This window comes from Strix uralensis, chromosome 1 (genome assembly GCF_047716275.1).
Source record: "Strix uralensis isolate ZFMK-TIS-50842 chromosome 1, bStrUra1, whole genome shotgun sequence".
NCBI lineage: Eukaryota > Metazoa > Chordata > Aves > Strigiformes > Strigidae > Strix > Strix uralensis.
In genome coordinates this window covers 60174350-60196287 of record NC_133972.1, presented here as the reverse complement: position 1 = coordinate 60196287, position 21938 = coordinate 60174350, and the positions used below count along the sequence as shown (strand labels likewise).

Genomic DNA, 21938 nt, shown 5'->3' with positions numbered 1-21938 from the left:
CCCTCAAAAGTTACACCACCAGCTGACTCACCCTGAATTTTTGGGGAAGAATTTGCAGCAAGTTCCCTCTCCTTAACAACCACCAGAGACATTTCCTGTGCATGGAAAACTTCAACACATGGAGCTATTTTTTCAGTTGAATTAAAACTGCAGGTTACCACTCTGAAGAAAAGGTCAGTGATGCCATGAGCAGCAGTGCCTTGTACACCCGAAGGCACTGAAAAGGGACTGTCCTTTACACAGGACTCTTATTGGGAATCCTGGCTGAGCTTCCCAAGACTCTTCACATAAGTAAGCTCATCTATGCAAAATTAAGAAGGATATGTGAGGCTTGAAGCAACGTATTAAGGGCCATTGAAGAGAGCCATTTAAGAGGATATTACATCTCTAACCAAGTTAGTGACAGATCCTTATATAAATATAGGATGTTTTTACTGTTTTTCGGAGATCTCCTTCCCAACCCTAACCATTCAGTATTCCTGCAGTCAGAGAATCCACTGAGGACAGGAACCAAATGAGTGCCTGAGGCTAGCAAAGCTGGAATGAGTCCCAAAGGTGACAGAGTCCATTTCCCAAAGGTAACTGCCAGCACAGCACCCTCTGCTGAATTATGTCACAAAAAACTGTCAGCATGTGGAACAGCAAAGGCCCTGTCCTCCCGCAAAGGCTGGCAAGAGAAGAGGGGAAAGGAAAGAGGTATGGGAAGCACTTAGGAAGCTCTATCTCCTATAGCACACCACAGTCTGTGGCTAGGTCTGCAGAAGCTACAAAGGCTTGCTCCAAATTTTACATGTATTTATTAAACATTTTTCCTTCCAAAGCAGATGTCTCTATTGTGAAATGCACTCTAAGGTAGCAGTATGGGAAAGCAGCACTTTTTTCTTCACTACTGAAACAGTAAATGTTGATCACTCTTGGCATTTTTAAAGAATCACTGTTTAATGGTCCATTAGTATATACCAAAAAGAGGGAAACAAAGCAACTTAGGCTTCAGAACACACTCTGTAAAAATCAAGTACATAATACATTTTATCTGAAGAAAATGGAAAAATGAAAATTCAATTTTTTTAAGAGATTTCTGTAACCGGTATGGTTAGACTCATGGCAAACTCTGGGAGAGAGAAAGAAAGAAGTATGGCTTGTAGGGGAAAAAAAGGAAGAATTTTTAATAAATCTTCCTCAGAATTGTGAGTGGCCAGATTGCTTTATCAATTCCCAGATTGTGTAAGGAGCATGACTGAAAGAGGACCTGTAACACCAAAGAAGCTCAGTGCACTGTGAAATGGGAAATCCCTTTTTTTTTTCTAACATCATCATCACATTCTTCAGGAACAAAAATGTTGGTGTATTTTAATAAGCTGGAATATTACTGGGAAGTTCAAAACTGGTTTGTAAAAACAAACAAAAATGGAACCATTTTCCATCTAGTTCTTTTACTCATGTTTGAAGAATCACACACAAATAGCACTTACAAACAATTACACGACTGTACAACTGCAATACACCGACTTTCCTGGAAAGCTACAGCTTTTTCAGTTTTCCCTTTGTCTTTGTACTTGGTACACGTGACAGTATTCTCTTTCCCCTAAGCCCTCCAGGGAAATCTAACTGGAATTTTTTGATCTGTAGTTAAAGTATGCTAAACCACATCCTCTTTGAAAAACCACATTTAAGCCAACTCTTATTGTCCCGTTCCACTAAAATCATAATATTCTGCTCCCTTGAATATAACTTTATCAAGGGAGAAATAGACCTGTTTCAAGGGAGGAAATACTTCAAGAACTAGCAATCTTGCCTTAGAAAGCAGAGAAATTGGTTTGTAGGGCTCCCATCCCCCTAGTTTAGTCTCACAGCTCAGACTGATTGGGACAAGAGGGGGCAACTTCCTATCTGAAAGTTATTGGATGTTCGTCACTTTCTCCTGCCCTGCAACAGAAGTTGCTGTATGCCTGGAAACATGAAGCATCTTTCAAAGCTCCTAAAATAAGAACATTTACAAATTTTGTCATAACTCTGGATCCTCATACGTAAACAGTGCAATCCCTTAGACAGTACTGGCTCCTCTTCAGTTTCCCAGGTCATCAGCCTTATTCCTAATCACTGACTATCCAGTGCACAGAGGTTGAACAAGTCTCTTGGTTTGTCCCCTGATGCAGGCAGAAACAGCAAGAGAGAACCTTTCATCCACTCCAGACAGACTGGGACTTCTTCTCTAAGTCAGAATTGAAAGTGTTGATATGATGCTTATCAGCCCGAATTAACTTTTTTTTCTGGCAGATTTGTTTCCCATAGATCAGAAATAGTGCCAAGGGGATTTTTGAGACAGCAGTGTTTGCATGCCAGAAACAAAACACAATGCTGCTAAAAGACCAAGGCTGTATCTTCTCCTGAGCAAAACCATGAAGAACGAGGAGGGTTTTGCCAGTACCATGACAGCTTAAACTCTCTAATGAGATTCTGCAAATTAATGGGCAAAATGCCGAAAAGCCAGACGTTCCTACAGACTCCTCAAAATCAAACTGCATTGCTACTTGTTTAGAAGGGAGAGCTACTCTGCAGGATGACCTGGATAAGCTGGAAGGGTGGGCTAACAAGAACCTTATGAAGTGGCTGCAAAGAAGATGGAGACTCCCTTTTTCCAAGGAGTCACACGGAAAAGACAAGGGGTGATGGGTACAAGTTACTCCTGGGGAGATACTGATTGAGTATAAAGCACTGGTGGCTTTCTGAGGCCAATGACTTGTTAGGTCTATGTTCTGAACAGTTCACTGGGTATATAGCACTTCAAACCTCAAAATACACACTTTACCTACTGAATCTCACTGCAAGGAAAAAGGTGGCTGGGTGTCAAAGGGGGCAATAATAGATTTTAACCAGACCTTTGGACCACCCACAGGGTGAATAATTGAGGAGTCGGATTTTCTGTAACCTCAAACAGGGCTCTGTATGCTGTAACCCATTACAAGAGCTGGAAAAATGGCTGCTCCCCAGCGCATCAGGGAGCACTCTTCAAAGTTTCTCTTTTGCTACCATTGGCAAATGGCTTTCAAGTATGATTAATCAATTAAAATTTCACAAAAGGTAACTATTTTACTGTCATTTGCCATTAGCATGTCTCCTTCTGACATATCTCCCCCCCCAGTCTCTTTTCCCTACTTGTGACTATAAAATGTTTATCCTCCATGCTGTGACTGTACTACAGAGCACTGCTGCAGCTATAACTTAGATAATAATTTAGCTAAGTAGTTCTTTTGTCTGGTAATCCTATAATAAGAGTATTTTTCAAGGTAGATGGAGTAGAAGTGTTTGAGAATTAGGAAAAAAGCTCCTATGGCTTTGTTGCTTGGTATTACTCAAAACAATGTATACATAACATGAAAGTTTCAGTAAAATATGGAGGAGAAGGATAAACAACTGACAGCCACAATAAAAGGCTATTTTTCTTTTCCTGCATGAAGTCTGAATTTATTAAAATGAAGCCAAAGCCTTCACTGATTCCTTTTGACAGAGCCTGCATTTGAGACTGGGCTCAGCATATAAGCAATCTATAAAAATAAATCCTAAGTAACTGTTTTCACATATCTTTGAAATGCTACAGGTGTTCCATTCTTTTCTGAGGGAATGAGATTCAGAATTTCCATCCTCTGGAATCACCTTTGTCAAGGAGACAATGTCTAAGCAAGTCTGATTAAAGTTCTGGGATGTCTGAATACCCCTGAAGTCCAAAATGAAAAATAAGATTTAGCACGACATACAAATGACTTCCTAAGAAATCAAGTCTGCTAAATGACATAAGTATATACAAGGGTCACCTCTTTTTAAGAGATACACTAATTTTCATCACTCCAAGAAGATCTCAGTGACCACATAAGAGAAGACACCTATTTGTACAGATCCATAAACTGCTTGTTTAATAAATACAGAAGGTAATCAGATTAAAATAATTATTTTAACAATGGAGTGGGAGTATTTCAATGAGAGACTGAATACCACAAGCCACACACTGAATGATAGCCAGACTAAAAAATTATTAAGTTGAACCCAAATACATCTTGGAGCTTCTAGTCTATTTGGCAATATCCTACATCTGGATTTGGCTCCCTCTTTGATGCTAGCTGCCTCACCATGCCTGTGACCAAGAAACTATACAAGCAGCTCACCATTACATGTAGCTCAAAAGGAAATCTAGTAAACCACAAAAGGGTTAAAAAAATCAAATTCTACATTTTTCTAACCTTACTGAAAAAAAATACAGAATTAACTAGATGAAATTGAGTAATTTAAATGATCATTTAATGCACCTATTATTTTACCAAAGGGAATTTAAAGACAGGATCAGAACAGTATGAGAGGTAAGGATGCCTGCATATATGAAATTAGAGATGTTATCAAATAAAATTGAGAACAGTGTTTACTAACATTGGTTGAAAGTCTTCATTCTTGCCCAGTTTGGTACAAAATGTGGATGTAGTTCAACAATCAGCTTAAATACAATTTGTAGTCAAAATAAGGGGAAACTGTCTATTACAAATGCATGCAAAATGATATCAAAATCATTATCAATACATATGTGACTTGATTAGTGGCTCTCTCCCCCTAGAATTCTAAGCCTCCACTCTGCCAGAGCTTGTAAGTTGTCACTACCTGCTACTGAACAAGAAGACTGGTGACATTTTACTTGCTTTTGGGGGTAGACATCGATTGCAATGAATTTTTCTTTTATGTTTTTGTCCTTTTAAAATAAACTCCGATATCAAAGTAGATCTTTCCTTGCCCCACTTAGGGACAGTGATTTTCATAATCTTTGTTTCTTTATGGAGAAGGTTTTGCTATAGAATAGAATATTAGGATGCAAGGGGATATTTATCTTTACAGGATTTGTAGGAAGTTTCAACTTTAAGAGAAGATCAATGATCTCCCTCAGCTATCACCAGATGGATCCTTCAGCTCACTAATTAAAACTTCTGCGGAAATTCTCTATACAACATTTTAAATATGGAAGATACAGAAATGCAGACAAAAAAAATTCCTATGTTAAGAATTTGAGCAATAATTCAAAGTAGTCAAAATATTTCAACACTTTAAATTATATTTTATTTCTCAATCATACCAGCTTAATTTCAAATTTAAGGTAATACCAAAATTTAAACTAGCAGGCTAAAACAGTAACATTCTGAAAAGTTTTGAACGATTCTAAACAAAAAATGGTTTAGAATATTTTCAAATATATTGAAACATTTAAAAATATTTGAAAATATTTAGAGTCGACATAGCGCTGAGGGATATGGTGTAGTTGGGAACTGTCAATGTTAGGTTAATGGTTGGACTGGATGATCTTCAAGGTCTTTTCCAACCTAAACGATTCTGCGATTCTGTGAAAATCCAGCCTGACCTCCTGAAGAACACCAAAAAAGTTTTTTGCCTATTTGAAAGGAAGATTTATTTCAGAATACAAATGAGGTCTATTGTCAGTTTGATGAAGTGGCTTGTTTTGCCAATAAATAATTTTTCTACCAAGAACCAACCTGCTGTTAAGGATGAGAAAGCTGTGAAATTTTTATGCTAATATCAGAGATGTATTTTTTGTTGGATATTTTTAATTTTCTAAACACATGTACATATTGGTTTAGAACATCCTGGATAAAAGGGATGCTCGGGCTTTAAATTTACATCTTTACTGCTACAAAAGCCAATGTCTTTCAAGTATATGGTCTTTTGCTATGACAAAAAAAAGGGTCTCTCTCTCTCTCTCTCTCTTTTCTGTCTTCCAAGCATTTCTCTGCTTTTAGCATATTTAGGTATCTTGTGCTTAACTACCTGAAAAGCTTTGAGGAGAACATGACTGGTCTAAAATGATGATGGAGTGATCTGAAAACCAGCAGTTTAGACAGTGGGACAAGAATATAAATATATTCTATTCCTTTTTCTTTTTTTGGGCGGGGGATAAAGTTGTTTTCCCAGAGGCAGTGACAGAGAAATGCAGTCAGCAACCTGACAGGGTGCTCACACTTGGAGTTCCATTGCATCTGCCCTCCTTGAAGATGCACGTGGGCACCTTTACATGGCCTGAGCTGCACAGTGAGTCAGCAACTGAGACCAGCTGTGCCGTGCCAGTGCAGCCTGCCATGAGGCCAGCTCATGAGCGGTGAAGCATTAATCCACCTATTTTGCCTTTTGGATCCAAGTTAACCTCTCTAAACTGCATTGCACTGCAGTGCAGGGGCATATCAGCCACTTGGTGCTAGCTCAGTCGTCTTCACCTGTTTTTTTATAAAACAGTCCAGGTGGGACTTGCCTGTCTTTGCTCACTCTTTCTTGGCCATCCTGAGGACACTCTGATTTTTAGAAGATCAGTGAGATGCTGAGTACAACAATACTGACATATTGTCACCAAAAGCAAGCCAGAGCTGTATACTCTTGCTATAGGACATTACTCAGTTTCCAAAAAGAGGTGCCTAATGCCATTTGAGACAGCACAGGGTGGCTGGGACACCTCATCAGTGCTAGCAAATACAAATGAGCACTATGGGAGACCCTGCTGGAGTAGCTGTAGCATCTAAAACTGCACTGGATGCTCACAGCTGGGCAATCAAGCCTTCTTTCAGTATCACAACTGATGCCAGCTACTGACCGAGTGGTTGCACCCCTTGGCACAGATTTCCTGAACCTCTGGGTGAGCCTAGTTCCAGCCATTTCCCTCATCTGGCCAGAGTTGCAGAGTGCCAGCAGCTAAACCAGTGGGCTGGTGGCTGAAAACCACACAGAGGCACACACAAAAAGGTGTCTGAGAACCTCCAATCTGACCTAAGAAGCAAACCATCCAAATCCAGTGAGAGCTGGGAGGAAATGTCTAGTTTGATTGACTGACCACCCCTAGACCTCTACCCAAATTTTGATCTAAACTCCTATCAAACAACAACATTTTCTAAGCTGTGAAGTATACAAACACATAATTACTGGATGAGCTTGAAATAGTTGTATTCAAACTAATTGTTAATTTTTACAGATGTAAATAGGACTTGAATAATTTCAAAGAGATGAACTACAGCTGCTTTTTGTAGCAACTAGAAAGTGTTATCATGCCAAGAAAAAAAAAAAAGAATAATAATGTTCTGTCTTTTTCAAATTCTGGAAAATATCTTCTAAATAGAAAATATGAAAAAATTCTCACATTAAGTGTACAGTGTACATTTTTCATATTGTCGGGGGGCTGTTGACCTGCAAAAACTTGGTGGGTTTTTACTATACAGTCTCACAGCTAGTACAGCAATCTTTCAGTTACTGTTAAGCAATAGTGACATTCAGTTTCACTAAAATGGTTAGAAACAGCAAGTGTGAAGAGACTATGTCAAATAAAGTTGTTTTCTCCCCTAATTTATGACCCATGAATCTAATTCTAAATTCTACAGGACTGAGTAAATGAGGCACAGCTTTAATCCATCAAATTAAAATCTACTTTACCACAATCTGAGAAGCCAACACTAAAGATCATCTTTCATGTTCTGTAGAACTAGTCACTAAATATAAATTAATACCCTGCAAAGTCTGATCTTGATAATGATGTCTACTTCTCAATGACATGCTAAGGCAGGGTAATAGTATACCCACGGTTTATGCAGCTTTTATGAACAGTAGATCTTATTTCCTCTATGTAAATATGTACAATTTTTAAAAATTGTTTATAATTTTTATTAACTGTGAATGTTACGTTCTCTTTCTATACATTTGTTTCTATATACTTCCCTTCCAACGAATATTCTATAAATGTCTTTCTCCTCTCTGAAAAAACTATACTAAATAAGGAATTAATCTACATTTGCTTTTCTCTTTCCCCTCTAGAGCTACAACTTCATTTTTAATTATTCATTAGCTTTTTATTCTGCACTTGAATGATGTTTACACATATCTATCTACATTGTGTTCAACTTAATCTCAACCATTTCAGAGCTCTGAGATTAGAGCAAACACCATGGGTAAGTAAGTCTCAGCTTACTGTGTCTATTAAAAAATAAACATTTGATTTCCAAACAGTCATGTAAGCTTCCTTCCTCATCAATCCAGAAAGAAGGGTACCTTAAAGGTGAAGTCATCCCATGCTGGTGCACGTCTGAGATGATAGCTGCCATGCACTGGTGGTGTGTGTGCCTTTCCAGTGACTGTAGAAGGAGCCTAGGATAACACTTTAGGCTGGATGAGATCTGTCCTGGTCACAGTGTTTGCCCTGCTCTTAGGTAAAGAAATGCTCCCCTTCTCATTTCTTTTTTAAAACAGAAATCATTCAACTTCTCAGGTAAATGTCCTTTCAAAAGTGCAATGCAGAGATGGTAGGCTCACATAACGATAATACCTTTTTACAAAAAAGGGCTTTTTTTTTCCACTGGGTTGAGTATAAGCACAGGCTGTGTCTAGACAGTACCACAGTTGCTGGGCCAGGAAGATCAAGTTTTCTACGGCTGGGTTATGCAGACATTAGTATCCCAAAGGATGGATCAAAGATAAGCATCACTGTTGGTAACATTGTGTGCAAAAGGGATAAAGAAATGGTGAGAGTCAAGTATCTTGCAGTTCCTTTCTTCCACCTGCCAAACTCCATGTGCTACAAGAAAATATCTATGTGCGTATCTGACTTAACTATCCAGAGGATAATTTTGGCTTGCAGTGCCCTGAGGTCTGCACCCTGCAAGCTGAGCACTTTGATATAGCCAAAGTTGGTATTCACCTAAGGAGAACAAATTATCTGTTAAGCTTTCAAGAAGGATGAAAGAAAACAAACCAAGAAAAGGAAAAAAAGACCAATTTGGATAATGTTTTTCTGAAGGAACCACGACCGGTGAACACTGTCAATTAATGTTCACATTTTCCAGAGTTAATAGAAAACTTTTTGTTTTGTTAAAATTTTGTAAACAGACTACCTGCTAACCTTTTGACCAGAGTACTGGAAAATTCAAATACATGTGCATTGGTATTTTATAAAATCACACCTAAAATCACAAGTTTCCCTTCTACCATAACATTCTGGACTTCTTAATACTACAAGTGGTCAATTTTAGTTCTCGTTTCTTGTATATGTATCTACATTAAAGACAGAACTGGAAAATATCCACAGTTACAGAACGTGGTTGCTCACAATGGCTGAAGCCAATAATCCATTCCCTCATAGTCTTGCAGCATTAAGAATTGCAGCAAAATCCACCCCCCCGGTCTCCCCACTGGCTAACAGCCGCCAATCCTGGAGAAACACCTCTGAGAAGCTAAGAGGCCCAATGGGACTCCATTTCTTAGGGACCGGCAGGCTGCACCACCTGAATACAAGTGTCATGAAATCCTGAAGGCAATAAAGCAAGGAATCTTGTTAGTCATTGCAGTGGTGATGTCAGATGCTTCAGTTTTATCAATGGTAGAATTAACTAACCAACTAATAAAAATGTCTATGTCTGCTCACTGGTAGGAGTTAGCACAAGCTATTTATGAGGAGTACAAAGGTTTTCAGTGACCGTGAGGTAAGCTGAAGTAGCTTTCTTGCTAGAAACTCTGTTAATTGTGTGTATTAGAGAAAAAGAAAAAGGTGGTTCCAACCTGTCATGCCTCAGTGCCCTCATATCAACATACACTGTGGTGGGATCTGGTCCAGATGTTCCCTGTAAACAACAACATCAGCTAATCAGAACCTGAAGTCTGGGAGAAGAAAAGAGTTTTACCCCCCAAATAATCAAACATTCATTTCACTGCTAATTACGCTAATCAAATGACAAGTTATATTTAAGCTATTCATCATACAAAGCTCAGCTTTACAGAATCAGAAAGAACACTGGAAAACATACCTACCATCAGGTACTTGTTACCTTGGGGTTCATAAAAACATCAAGTGGCCAAACTACTTAACCAAACATATGTCAACATAGGTTTTATTTGTTACAAAAGGCCAAGTAATCAGCACGTGGGTACATACAAAAAATGTTAAACATGTTTTGCCATATAAAGGAATGCGAAATTGCTGAGGACACACAGTTTAATGGCAGAAGCACATGGTCAGGAATGTGAAGCATGGTTTACTTAGATAAGTCTTCCATACATGCAACAGAGAATATACTTGAAGCTAAAGATAGTAAAGGTAGCACGCATGACATGAACCAATGTGGACTGAAGGTCTGTAAGCAATTATTCTGTTCCTTTTCAGTCTTCCACTGCATAATTTACATCCTTGCTTTATGTCACAATATTTAGTTACTTGACAAGCAGTAGGCTAATTTTAGTTTCCTTTCATGCAGAGATGATACAGTCTTTTAGGCCTTTCCACCCACAGCTTTGCTGCAGTTTTGTAACCTGCTATGATCTTTCCTTATCCGAAACTTCAAACTCATCACCACTGAACATCATGTGAATTCTCAATGCTCTAGTCTAGGGCTCTTTTCTCTGCTGCATACCTCATGTCACTGCTAAGCAGAAAGCTAGAAGAAAAGCACAACTTCATTTTGGAACACTGGAGCTTTGAAAATTTTCTTTTCAGCAGATAAATTCACCTAATCCTGGTAATCTACAGGTGCCAGAACTCCTTTATCAGTAATTTAGATGTTTACTACTTAGAACAGCAGGCAACATCAACTCCCAATGATTTCTGTACTGTTTGGGATATATTACAGAGTACAATTCTTCACATTAGGAATGTCTAGGGCTAAATTTTGCATTTCTGCAATGCTGGCTGGTAGTTCCACAATTGGTTGAGCACTAAAAATTGCCATGGAGTTCCACAAATAAATAATTTTCGTATCTAAAGGGGAAAAGAGTTACCACTACCAATTAATACTTACTATACAGATACTGATAGTGACCCACCACCAGAGGAGAATAAGAGTAATAGAGCTGCACATGCATGTTAGCCTCTTTAGCTTGTTATACACAATACAAGATACAATATCCTCTCTAGCTATCAACGACACGATTTTCAGTCTACTAGTAAACTCAGCAGTGTAACAGACTAGTGCTGAGTGGAGAACTTATTTGAAATATATGCAATGTTTAAAAAAAAAACAAAACCAAGGAAAAATTGGTTATCTTTAAAAATAAAACTAAACCTGAATTGATTTATAAAATAATGGAGTCAAGTTTGAAAATCAAAGACAATCACTATATTTGTTATTTTCAGTGTGAATGAAACAGTTACAACAGACAGCTAATATTTGATGAAACCTGCATCCAGATAAATCTATACTGGACTTGTTTATAATTTCATAGGATCTAAAAATCCCCATATCTCCAGACTCAATTTCTAGTCTGTCCCACTGTTGGAAGCTGATAGGTGGGTATTGAGGGAACATGAAAATCCCCTACCTGCTCGGCCAGCTTCCCCAGCCTGTGAGGCTATAGCAGCAGGAATAGCAGGGATGAGGGAGAGAAGAAAAGAAGGTAACACAAGACAAAAATAATAATAAAAAAATGGGAATGAAGGGTGGGAGAAAAAAAAGAGGAGAATGCAAAAAGCAGGGAGTAAAATAAAAAGAAAAACAATGTCAAATACAGGAATCTTACAAATTAACCATTATACCATTAAAGGTTAAAAAAAGTAAAAAATGAGGTGTCAACATTTTAGTAGAGCAACAGAAGAGACAGCTGTAGACTGCTAACCTTGGACAAACAGACTTAAATGGTTTTAGGACACTACAGACAATGTTGTTAGTGGAAAACACGTGTCTAGCATAGTGATTTGGTTTTGTTTGCTTTTGGTGAAGAAGTCAGTAAACATTATGGCCTGCTATTTTAATGTACATCCATTGAGACAGGGGTTCCAGGTCTGCCATTTCCCTAAAAGAAGTTTGTAAGCGATGTCATCTGGAAATCAAAAGTAAGCTCTTTTTTTTGGAAAAAAAAATTAGTATACAACAGAGAAAGATACTTATACCTTGTTTCATACAGATTAACCTGCTCCTACAGTGAAATAAAATCAAGACTTCATGCACAACCTAATTACTAGAAGACCATAACTAAAGGGACTAACTTCATAGTTCAATAATTCTTCATTCTTAGTCTATTTGCTATGATAAACAGTGTAATACATATAAAGAACAGTAAAATTAAAATCCGATAAAAACCCGTCAGTTCTCCAACATGATTGATAATGCAACGAAGAAACAAAACACAGTGGTGACTAGGCCCAAGTTGCTACTGTCACGTGGAGCATCTAACATGAGATGGCTGCAGTGGGACTTGCCCGACAACTTGTGAAAACAAACAGTTCTGAGAGCACTGGCATCCCACAACCCTCTCATCAACCTTCTGAATTCCAGCAAAGTTAAAGATGACAGGAAGCTGCCACAGCAGCACCTGAAACCAGGTTTATTTTGGATGCGGGGGAAGATGACGCATTTAAAAAAAAATAGGATGGATCTGCTTATTACCTTGCTGCCCCAAAATAGAGACATTACTAATAATTCAGGTTGAATCTGTGTAACTGCAAGAAAGCAGGAGAATTGCTGAAATCCATCAGTTATATAATTCATTGCCTGTGACTATACTGCAGGTCCAGAGAGGACTTTGAGAGTATCAGAGCCTCATATGGCTTTTAACTAAGGAAGGGCTTGAGAAACAGTTGAAATCTCAGCGTTGTCCTTCTGTGGCCAGCTGCAGTTGAGATACTCTGAAAGTGTTTCAAAAGAAGCAGTCTTAGCCAAGACCAGAGTGACTGACTCAATTTGTCTGTGCACATTTATTTTGCAAGACAGAGATAGAGAGCATCTGTAACGCTGGTAACAGGAAAAAACAATGTGACTTCTGTTGTATCTGATACTTACTAAGGACATGCTAGGTAGTGTTCAAAGAAATAAAATGTGCCAAACATTTTCTGTCTGAAAACAGGTGCATCACAGATAGCTAAGTCACATCACTTGGACTAAATAAATCTCCTCCTCGTGCATAGGCTGCCACCAGTGAACCATCCCTGGTCCATACAAACCTCTGCAACATGCCAGGCTTTTATTCTCTGGAAATACACTGCAGGTCAAAACTGCACAGAGGACTACCCCAACAAATCAGCAGTAGGGACAACCGTGTGCCAGCACTCAGCCTGTACCTAATTTCCACTGAGTCAAAGGCCAAGCTGAATGCTTTCCCCTGCTTCCCTCCCCAGAGTTAAAAACCAGGAACTAGGCAATCAGAAGTCCTAATAATTTAACTGTTGTTTTGGGTCTTGTTTTGCTATCTAAGGATGTGGCCTCAATGTTTATTCTGAGTCTACTTCTGCTCCAGTGAGGCTCAGAAATGGAATTTTTGACATACACTTAATGATCTCACGTATGCAAGCACAGCAGCTGAAGCTGTGAAAAGAACTTCATGGCATGACTCATAGTAAAGGTGGGAAAACACAGAATCTGAGGGAACTCACCCGGAGCTGTACTACCTTGCTAAGTGTGAATCATACCTCTGATAAAGTGCATGGTCTCCTGTTGCACTCTTCACAGAGTTATCTCTTATTGCTTTTAATATGGAAGATCTTCAAAAAGTGTGATCTACCACTAAATAAAAAGAAACATTAACTTTAAGCCCTAATTTTACTAACAAAGTTCCCTTTGCTAGACAGTGAGGGAAGGATTCATTTCATATAACTTCAGCCATCAAAGAAGAAAGTGTGCAGTATAAGGTAGGAAGTTATCTCCTGCTGGTGATGAATCCCATCCCAAGATGGGCACCTGAGATATGCTGAATGATGCTCACTCTTGAAGTATTTCTTTGATTCTACTGACTATAGATGGTTATTGCATAACTCACTTAACCTTTCCATCTCACTTAGAGGTGAACGAAAGAAGCAAGATGAATCCTGCTCTCCTGTTCTAGCTTGGGCAGATTTGTTAGTACATTTTCAGGGAAAACTTAGAAAAATTAACAACTTCTAGAAGTTTTTCCTCAAGCGAAGTTGAGTAGCAGGTGGAAAAAAATGAAAATATTTATTTCAAGTGTTTAAATGGAAATTAGCTGAAATCCTAGATTACCATCTGTGCTGTTGTAAGAATCAGGATACTTTTCATATCTATTTTTTTCTTTCTCTTGAGAATGCTAAGATGCTAGTTAATGAGAATTAGAATATGCTGGATGCAATCTTTTCATCTCAGAAATCCCTGGACCATTATCTGTGACTATACAGCCATAAAAGGTCAGATATTAATGGTATTTAAGTGCCTAAAGATGGAGGGAATTATTTATTTTCAAAAGCACTCTTCTAAAAATCTAGCAACATGACTACATCAAAAAAAACATAGTAAATTTGATCTAAATTTGAGAGGAAATTAATACAACTGACAATGCATTAGTCTGTCAGTGATTTTAATCCTGAAATCAAGATTATTTGGTAGACTAAGGCTCTTTTGTACCAAAGGGACTATGACAATGATTTCCTTTTTAAAGTAATCTTTAATAAAAGGTTAAATTCTGCTATGAAGTTTTTATACACACACACACACACACGCACGCACACACACATACATGTACATACACCCCCTCTCTTCTTTTTGGAGGTGGGGAACAACAGTAAAAGCTTTTTGGAAAAATCAGGATACCTTCTCCTTGAAACACCCAAGCCTTACATTTGTCCAAAAAATTGATCACATTCAAGCTGTGTTAGAGGCAGCCCATAGAGAAGAAAGCCTGGATAGACTTTTTGCTGGTAAGGATCAATAGCTCAATATTGAGATATGTTTAGAAAGGTGATTAGTAGATACATATTTTAGAAAGACCATAGAATAGGCTGCATCAGTTATCCCTGTGGAAGATGGTGTCCCAGGAATCACATGCTGATCTCACAGATGACACAACTTGGAAGAAGAAAAGCAAAGGCAGATGCTATTGACTCAAACATCTTTATAAGTATTTTTATGCAGTGTGAAGAATCCAGAATCATGATCCATTTCTGGAACATATTGGAGACAATGCTAATTTGAGGAACATTGTTGATCAAGGATTAAAATTCATTCTGTTCCTCAGCCCAGAAAACAGAATAACCCACAAGCTATTCTGGAATATCACTAGCCATAAACTTCCAGACAGTTTGGAAAGAGCATTCAGTCTAATTCAGTATCCAGTCTTTGGCAGTGTCTACTACCAGATGCTTCAAAGGACGCAATCCTGTATCTTTATATTTTCTATCAAAATGACATGTTTTGCAGTGATGCTTGTAAGTAACATCTCTAGTAATTTTTCAAACCCCTTTAAAACTTGCCAAACTACCCTTGGCTTAAATGCTTCAAAAATCATTCCACTTGGAAGGGTAATGCTACTAAATATATCCTGTTCCAAAATGGCTTTTCTTCATTCCAGCTACACCACTCTTTAGACAGTGTATGGCTTTTAGTTTGTCCTACAGACTGAGTTGCAACATCTTAGTAGAACTCAGTGAAGCCTGACACTAATCTGTATGATCAACCAGGCTGTTAATCACCTCACTCAAGGCTCTCATTCTGAGCTGTTCTTAAATTCATACTCAATATCATTAATAATATTCCTTCGGAGAGTTATCCACTTCTACAGTTTAATTCAGTAACTCTTTCAAGAATTTCTGTAAAGAGCCATCTAAGAAGCAAACTTCAGCTAAGGAGTTAACACAGTCAAAAGGCAGATATACATAGTCAAGCAAAAATCCAGCCTAACGCCATGCTGATTAGACTTTCAGTTTCTCTGAGTGTACTGAACTTTTCTGCATGTTTGTAGTGGGTTGACCCAGAGAGCAGCTAAGTATCCACTCAGCTGCTCACTCTCTCCCCTCCCAGCAGGACAGGGGAGAGCATAGGAAGAGCAAAAGCGAGAAAACCCATGAGTCAAGATGAAGACAGTTTAATGAGTGAAGGTAAGAGGAAAAAACCCCAAGTGATGCAAAAGCAATCACTCACCACCTCCTACCAGCAGAATGATTTCCAACCAGTCTCCGAGCAGTGGCTACTTCGGAAGACCAACCCCCCCTTTTTTAATGTGGAGCATGACACAATATGGTATGGGATATCCTAGGTCAGCTTGGGACAGCTTTCCTGACTGTGTCCCCTCCCAGCCTCTTGGTCTCCCTCAGCCTAATCCCTGGGGGCAGCGGAGGGGTGGTGCAGTGAGCAGAGTGAGAAACAGGGAAAGCCTTGATGCTGTGCAGCACTGTTCAGCAATAGCTAAACCACTGGTGTGCTATCAACACTGCTTCAGTCACAAATCCAAAACACATCTCTGAATGGGCTGCTATGCAAAAAGTTAATTCCATCCCAAGCAGACCCAGTACAATATTACTTCCAACGAAGCATACTTGGCACTGAACCTGGCTTACTGCTGCTTAGTGTCATTCCCTGGTTTTATTACTTGTCCTGAACAAATGACTTTTCTTGTACGTGAAGCAGCCACCATGAACAGTCCAGAGATCACTGCAAGCCTGAAATGGAGATTGTCATTAGTGGCAAACTTCTGCAGCTAATTTGTCCTTGTTATCTACAGTGTCCTCCATGTCTGCTTCCTCCATGGACCAGAAGCCAGAGAAGTTCACTTATTTTTCAGAAGTAGCTCCACCACAGCTGCAGGTGGAAGCTGACGGGCCCCATCCCAATCTGTTGGGAAAGGCAGAGCAGTTGGCCATGAAGGTATGCCATCACTTCCCTCCTTCCCCCCCGTAAAAGACATCCCATGGGCACTTCAAAATGGCTAAAGATACAGGAGCAAATAAAACTATTGTTACTGAGTAACCTGTTCATCTTTTTCTCTTATTTTCCCTTTCTACTAGAGAAAAAGTAGTGTCCTTGCTGTCTGCTGTGCCCCTCCAACCCAAGTGTTTAAGCCTGGTTGGGTTGCTGACTGGGAAAGCACTCCAACCTGCACCTGCTAACTGGCCTAAACTGGTACCGTCCAAACTGTGCTGTCTCAGGTGGAAATGCCTGAAGATTTCTTAGATGGTTTCTGAGTTGTCCTCTCTGCCTTGTTATCACCCAGGACTTTAAATATGGAGAAAGAAATGAAGAGGCCTGTATCACTGCAAAGAAACATTCAGTAGAAGAGATTTCAAAACTTCAGTCAGTACTTTTTGTATCAAATCCATGACAGAAATATAGGGGAAGATGCTGCTTGAGTTCATAGAAGTTTGAATCCTACAACATGTATTTTTCTCTCAAGACTATTTATTAAGTTCTATTAGGGTAAAAACTGTTTTGAAAAAACTGCTGCTTTTGAGACTACATGAGATTTTTCTAAACTTTTATTCCTGGAGAATATTTATGGCAGCAATTACAGAATGTCAAACTAAGGAACTCTACCTCTGGGACACAGAATGACTTTTAACCCTGCTCAGCTCTGCCTTGTCATATATTTGATAATAATAATTAAAGTCACCCTGGGCTGAAGGGATACTCTGCTGGTAGTCAGAGAGAAAGCAAGCAGTACTGGAGATGTGGCATACCTCCTGTATTCATATTCTGGTAACATGGTGAAAAAAGAGGTCACTTTTAGCCAAGGTCTGATGGAAGCCAGGATTTTTCAGTGATGTTGAACAGGGCAAGAGGCTAAGGCAGGCATAACAAGCAGACTTGGTCTGTGCTGAACCCATAACCTGTATTTGTGACTTTTTTGGATAAAATAAAGAATCTTTATATTTACAATCAGGAAAAGAATAGCATTTGCAGTGTCACTAAGAAGATCTGTTCTGGCTCCCCCACCTAAGCAATTATGCATGTTACATGAATGAGAAATCCTTTAATGTAAACTAGGGGTGACTGCCAGATTTGAAATGTGGGATGCACCATATAGAGTACAGGTAAGTTCTACTGGGGAGACAGTGACTTTGAAGAGGTTAGAGACATGGTAAGTGACCAAACGGATATGGAACTTCCCAGCCAATGAAGCTGCCAATGCAGAAGATGATTTTTGTATTATTTAAAAAGATTATTAAGTCAGAAATCTTATTACATCTGAGTAGGACACCTGTGGCATTATTACAGGAATAATATGTGAAGTTCTGGTACCAGATTTGGAAGGACAGAAAGAGAACAGGAGTCATAAAAATGAGACACAGATCAGGAAAGCATGTCTTAAGATTCTCCATCTATTTATCAAAGACGAAGATGTGTATTGTACCAAAGACTAAGATGTAAGAGTCATGATAGAAATGAGATTCTTTATTCTAGATTAGAAAAATGTAATAAAATAAAAAACAGCTGAATCTAATGCCAGATAAATTTAAACTAGAAATAAGGCAAAATTAATTAAAAATTGAACACCTTATAAAAAGCCAAGTTAACTTTCATCACTGGAAGTCCCGAAAGATAAAATAATATACTGTAGATCAGTCTAAAACTATTTGCTTGGTATAGTTATCATTGGGTGAAAACCTAGAGGCTATTCAGAAATTCAGATCAGATAGCTACAGTGCTCCATCTGTCCTTAAAATCATGACTCAATAAAGATTCCTGGAGAATGCAAGTTAAATCCTGTATTATCCCTGGGTACTTTCTTCTGATTAGCGGATCAAAACAGAATGAAAGAGATGTACCAAAATAATTTTTTAACTGTAAGCAATAACCTGTGTGCAGAAAATACCTATCTTGTTAATTAAGTAACGGTTGGAATTATTTTATAAACAGAAGGAATCCATTGTAACATACTTTTGTAAGCACTTGGAAACTGGATTTTACATTACATGACTAAATACTATTTTTGGAGTACAGAGTACACATTCTGTCACTACCATGCGCTTTTCTGAATTACTTTATTCATGGGCAGAATAAATGCTATGATTGCAACATGAGACGGATGAATAGTTGACAAAGTAACAGGAATTTAATACTTGCATATGCAAGAACATTAAGTACCACATGCATTTTCTTAATATGTCTACAACCAAGCAGCCGAAGGAAATATAATGAACGCTTTTTATCAAAAACTATTTTCTTAAAACAACTGTGAGCTTAAGGAGTGAAAAATCTTACCTGCAAACATATTGCCAGGTTAACTCTACAGCCAAGTGATGTGCTGACAGCCCGTGGATGGAGACCAAGATCTTTAAATAATTTTGAAAATGACTGAGTAAGAGCTATTCGAGGTCGTTCTTCAGCCACTACTACACATGTCCGTACACGTGAAAGGTCCAATCCCCTTGCCTAAAAAGAAGTTAAAATGTAACAAAAGCCAAAAAATGGGCAGATTTAATGAAAAACCATTAGCAGTACTTAAGTGTATTATGTAGGTATTATGATTCAAGAGGAATAGTGGAAAAGAGGCCAAGGTGCCAGTATAATTTCCATCTTTCCTGGAGGCCGGATGGCCAGATGACAGTCTAATCGCTGTAGAAGAGCAGACATACTTGCTTGTCATCTCAATGTTAGCACATAGGAAGAGATGAGTATGCTAATTCTGAATGGAGGGAATGCTACTTCCCAATATTAATTCAGAAAGCCAGTGAATAATAGCAAACAGGAAGCAGTGTCTAGCCTTGGAAAAACTGATTAGGAAATTATTAAGCGAGGATGGTAAGGGCTGGAGACATCATAAATATCAGTATCACAAGATCTAATTTATTTCAGTAGCATACTGGAAATTCTAGATGCTTTCAGAAATGTAACTGGCTACTTGGCTTTTAATCCTGGTGAAAAAAAAAAAAGAAAATACACCCCTGCCCCCAACTATAATATGCACAATCCAGTTAAAACAATACAGTACTTTTAAGTATGTGATTATTTAACTACAGGGGCCAAAACCAAACTAGTACTTCATATAATCAGGGAATTCATAAAACATAATATACAATATAATACTCCTTGGGCCTCTTGGACATTTATACCTCTGTTTTACAACACTTGCCTATCAACACAGGCTGCAACACAGAGCAGAAAGCTTAGGTAAATAAAAGCCTTTCCTTGATGTTTAAAAGCCTTATGATCTGAAAGAGAATGACTCATATTCACATACAGCCCTTGGCAAGGAATAACACAGGTTCTGTGGAAGCTGCCCTTGCCCTCTGATGATCTTCTCCTCACTGCATTTAGCACAGCCATTCATGGCAGGGAAGAATCTCAAACACCACTGTGCAGACAACAGGTTGTGCAGGATGGCAGAATTACTCACCTTCAGCGACTCTGTTTGTGAACCGAGTCCCTTAGTACAAAGCTCCATGACTGAATAGGAACAAAAAGTGTCTCTCACTTTGTACTGACTCACAGCAAGAAGCCACAGAGCAGGATTGGTCTCCAGTTCTGAGGGAGGAATCAAAATAGACTGGTGTCCTGAATAAACGCTGTAAAGACACAAGATTCATTAACGCATGCTAAATGTCTGTGTCTGCAGATGTTTACAAGCTATGGGGTACTAGAATATAAAGTTTATCACAGTACCAGATGAACTGTGTAATGTTTTACAGTGCTCTACAGGTCCAGTAGCTTAACATGAAGTTTCACTCTGGTTTTTGCTATACCTTCAGAGTCTATGAGAATCATGAGGAATGCAGGCAGAACATGCTCCTAAAATACTAATTTACTCAAAATGCCTGTGGACTTTGCTGTTAGAACTCTACTGAAGAGAGCAAACTAGCTTGGTTATTAACGGTGCTAATAAACAGTATTATAATATCAACAAAAATTATGTGTTGCTGACAAATAATTAAGATTGAGTAATTACCATTTTAAGACACCTTGATTAAAAGGGTACTTGATTGCTTAATATGGAAATAACCTCTCTCCTGCTGAGGCAAGCAAGAGGTTTGCGATCATTTTCAAGGGAGTAAATCGGGGCCCAATTTAACAATCCTTGTGGCTTTAAATTTCTTCTATGAAAGTTTTGTCAACTTTTAAAACCCAAATATACTACATCTCTTATTTACTGGATACCCAGCGAGCATAAGTATTGAGAAAAGATACTTATCAGGGTCCCTGAAGGAAACAATTATGTCATAACTAATTTCTCTGGTACCCAAGATTCTCCCCAGGGAAAAAAAAATATTCCCAATTTGATGTCTTTATTCCCCATGAGTCCTATGTTGTTCACTCATGTCAGACAGGCAGATTTACCATCAATTTTACAGTCCCCTCACATCTTAATTTGTGATTTGTAGATATTTCAAATTGGAACGGTCATAGCATAAAGCCCCTGAATCATAGAAGTTCTGAGAAAGGACCATAAAGCCCCAGAGATTAATGATGCATGAGAGAAATTAATTCGTGACTTGAAAACTTGAAATGCCAGATTGGTAAAGTAAAGCTGACATTATCAAATCCAAGTACCCAAGGTAAGACACAATATGAAACTTTATTTTCAGGAATATGAGCATCTCCGTAACATCTGACATTAGGAAGAAGACACACACCTTTGCAATTCTTGAAGATGGGCTGCTCACACAGCTTCCCTCCTTGGTGAGTGAGTGCCCCCACTCCCCCCAAAACCAGATGAGAATGCTTTCAAAAGCTGTGCAATTTAGAATAAGGTTTGTGTGACCTGGATGTCTTTACTTGGCATAAAGGCATAAAAGGTGTACAAGTCCAGCCACAATGACAGTTAATAATCCAAATAGTTTAGGTCTCTGCTGGAGTATGAGTCAGTGGATGTCATGGAATATGCGTGAACTACAGTTCAAATAATTTCATTTATCATACAGTAAAAATTTTATCTTCGACTGCTTTTCCACATTTATGCCACTCTTGATGATTCATGACCAGTGACTTGCCACGAAGCGATGTGTTCTCAGATATGGTTGACATAACGACTATAAAACAGGACGGTCAAAAGAAGCATTATGCTTTTATGTTGCTTTTATGTAATCAGAATAAAGTATGACTGAACCTTGAGCATGTGCTTCATAAACATGTGAAAAGAGTTGTTGGCAAAACTACCCAAGCTTGAAAGGAGTATGCCCTGAGCTCAAGTGACAGATCAAACCCAGCTAGGGAATAGTAACAGTTTTTACTATAAATATTATTTCACTCTTTCTTTCTCAGTCCATTCTCTTAAGT

At 38.5% G+C, this 21938-nt stretch overlaps 1 protein-coding gene across 5 annotated transcripts in view; it reads right to left on the bottom strand.

Annotated features, from left to right (window-relative positions):
* Positions 1–21938, bottom strand: part of DIP2C (disco interacting protein 2 homolog C) — a 331427-nt gene that overhangs the window by 20109 nt on the left and 289380 nt on the right. For 3 of the 5 annotated variants that reach the window (XM_074868279.1, XM_074868289.1, XM_074868310.1), the window contains 4 exons: positions 20062–20230; positions 18927–19097; positions 11329–11358; positions 9577–9638 (listed from right to left, as the gene is read on the bottom strand). In XM_074868279.1, the coding sequence (XP_074724380.1) occupies positions 9577–9638; positions 11329–11358; positions 18927–19097; positions 20062–20230 (432 nt within the window). The remainder of the gene's footprint in view (positions 1–9576; positions 9639–11328; positions 11359–18926; positions 19098–20061; positions 20231–21938) is intronic. The other 2 variants (XM_074868299.1, XM_074868319.1) reach the window with 1 other exon arrangement.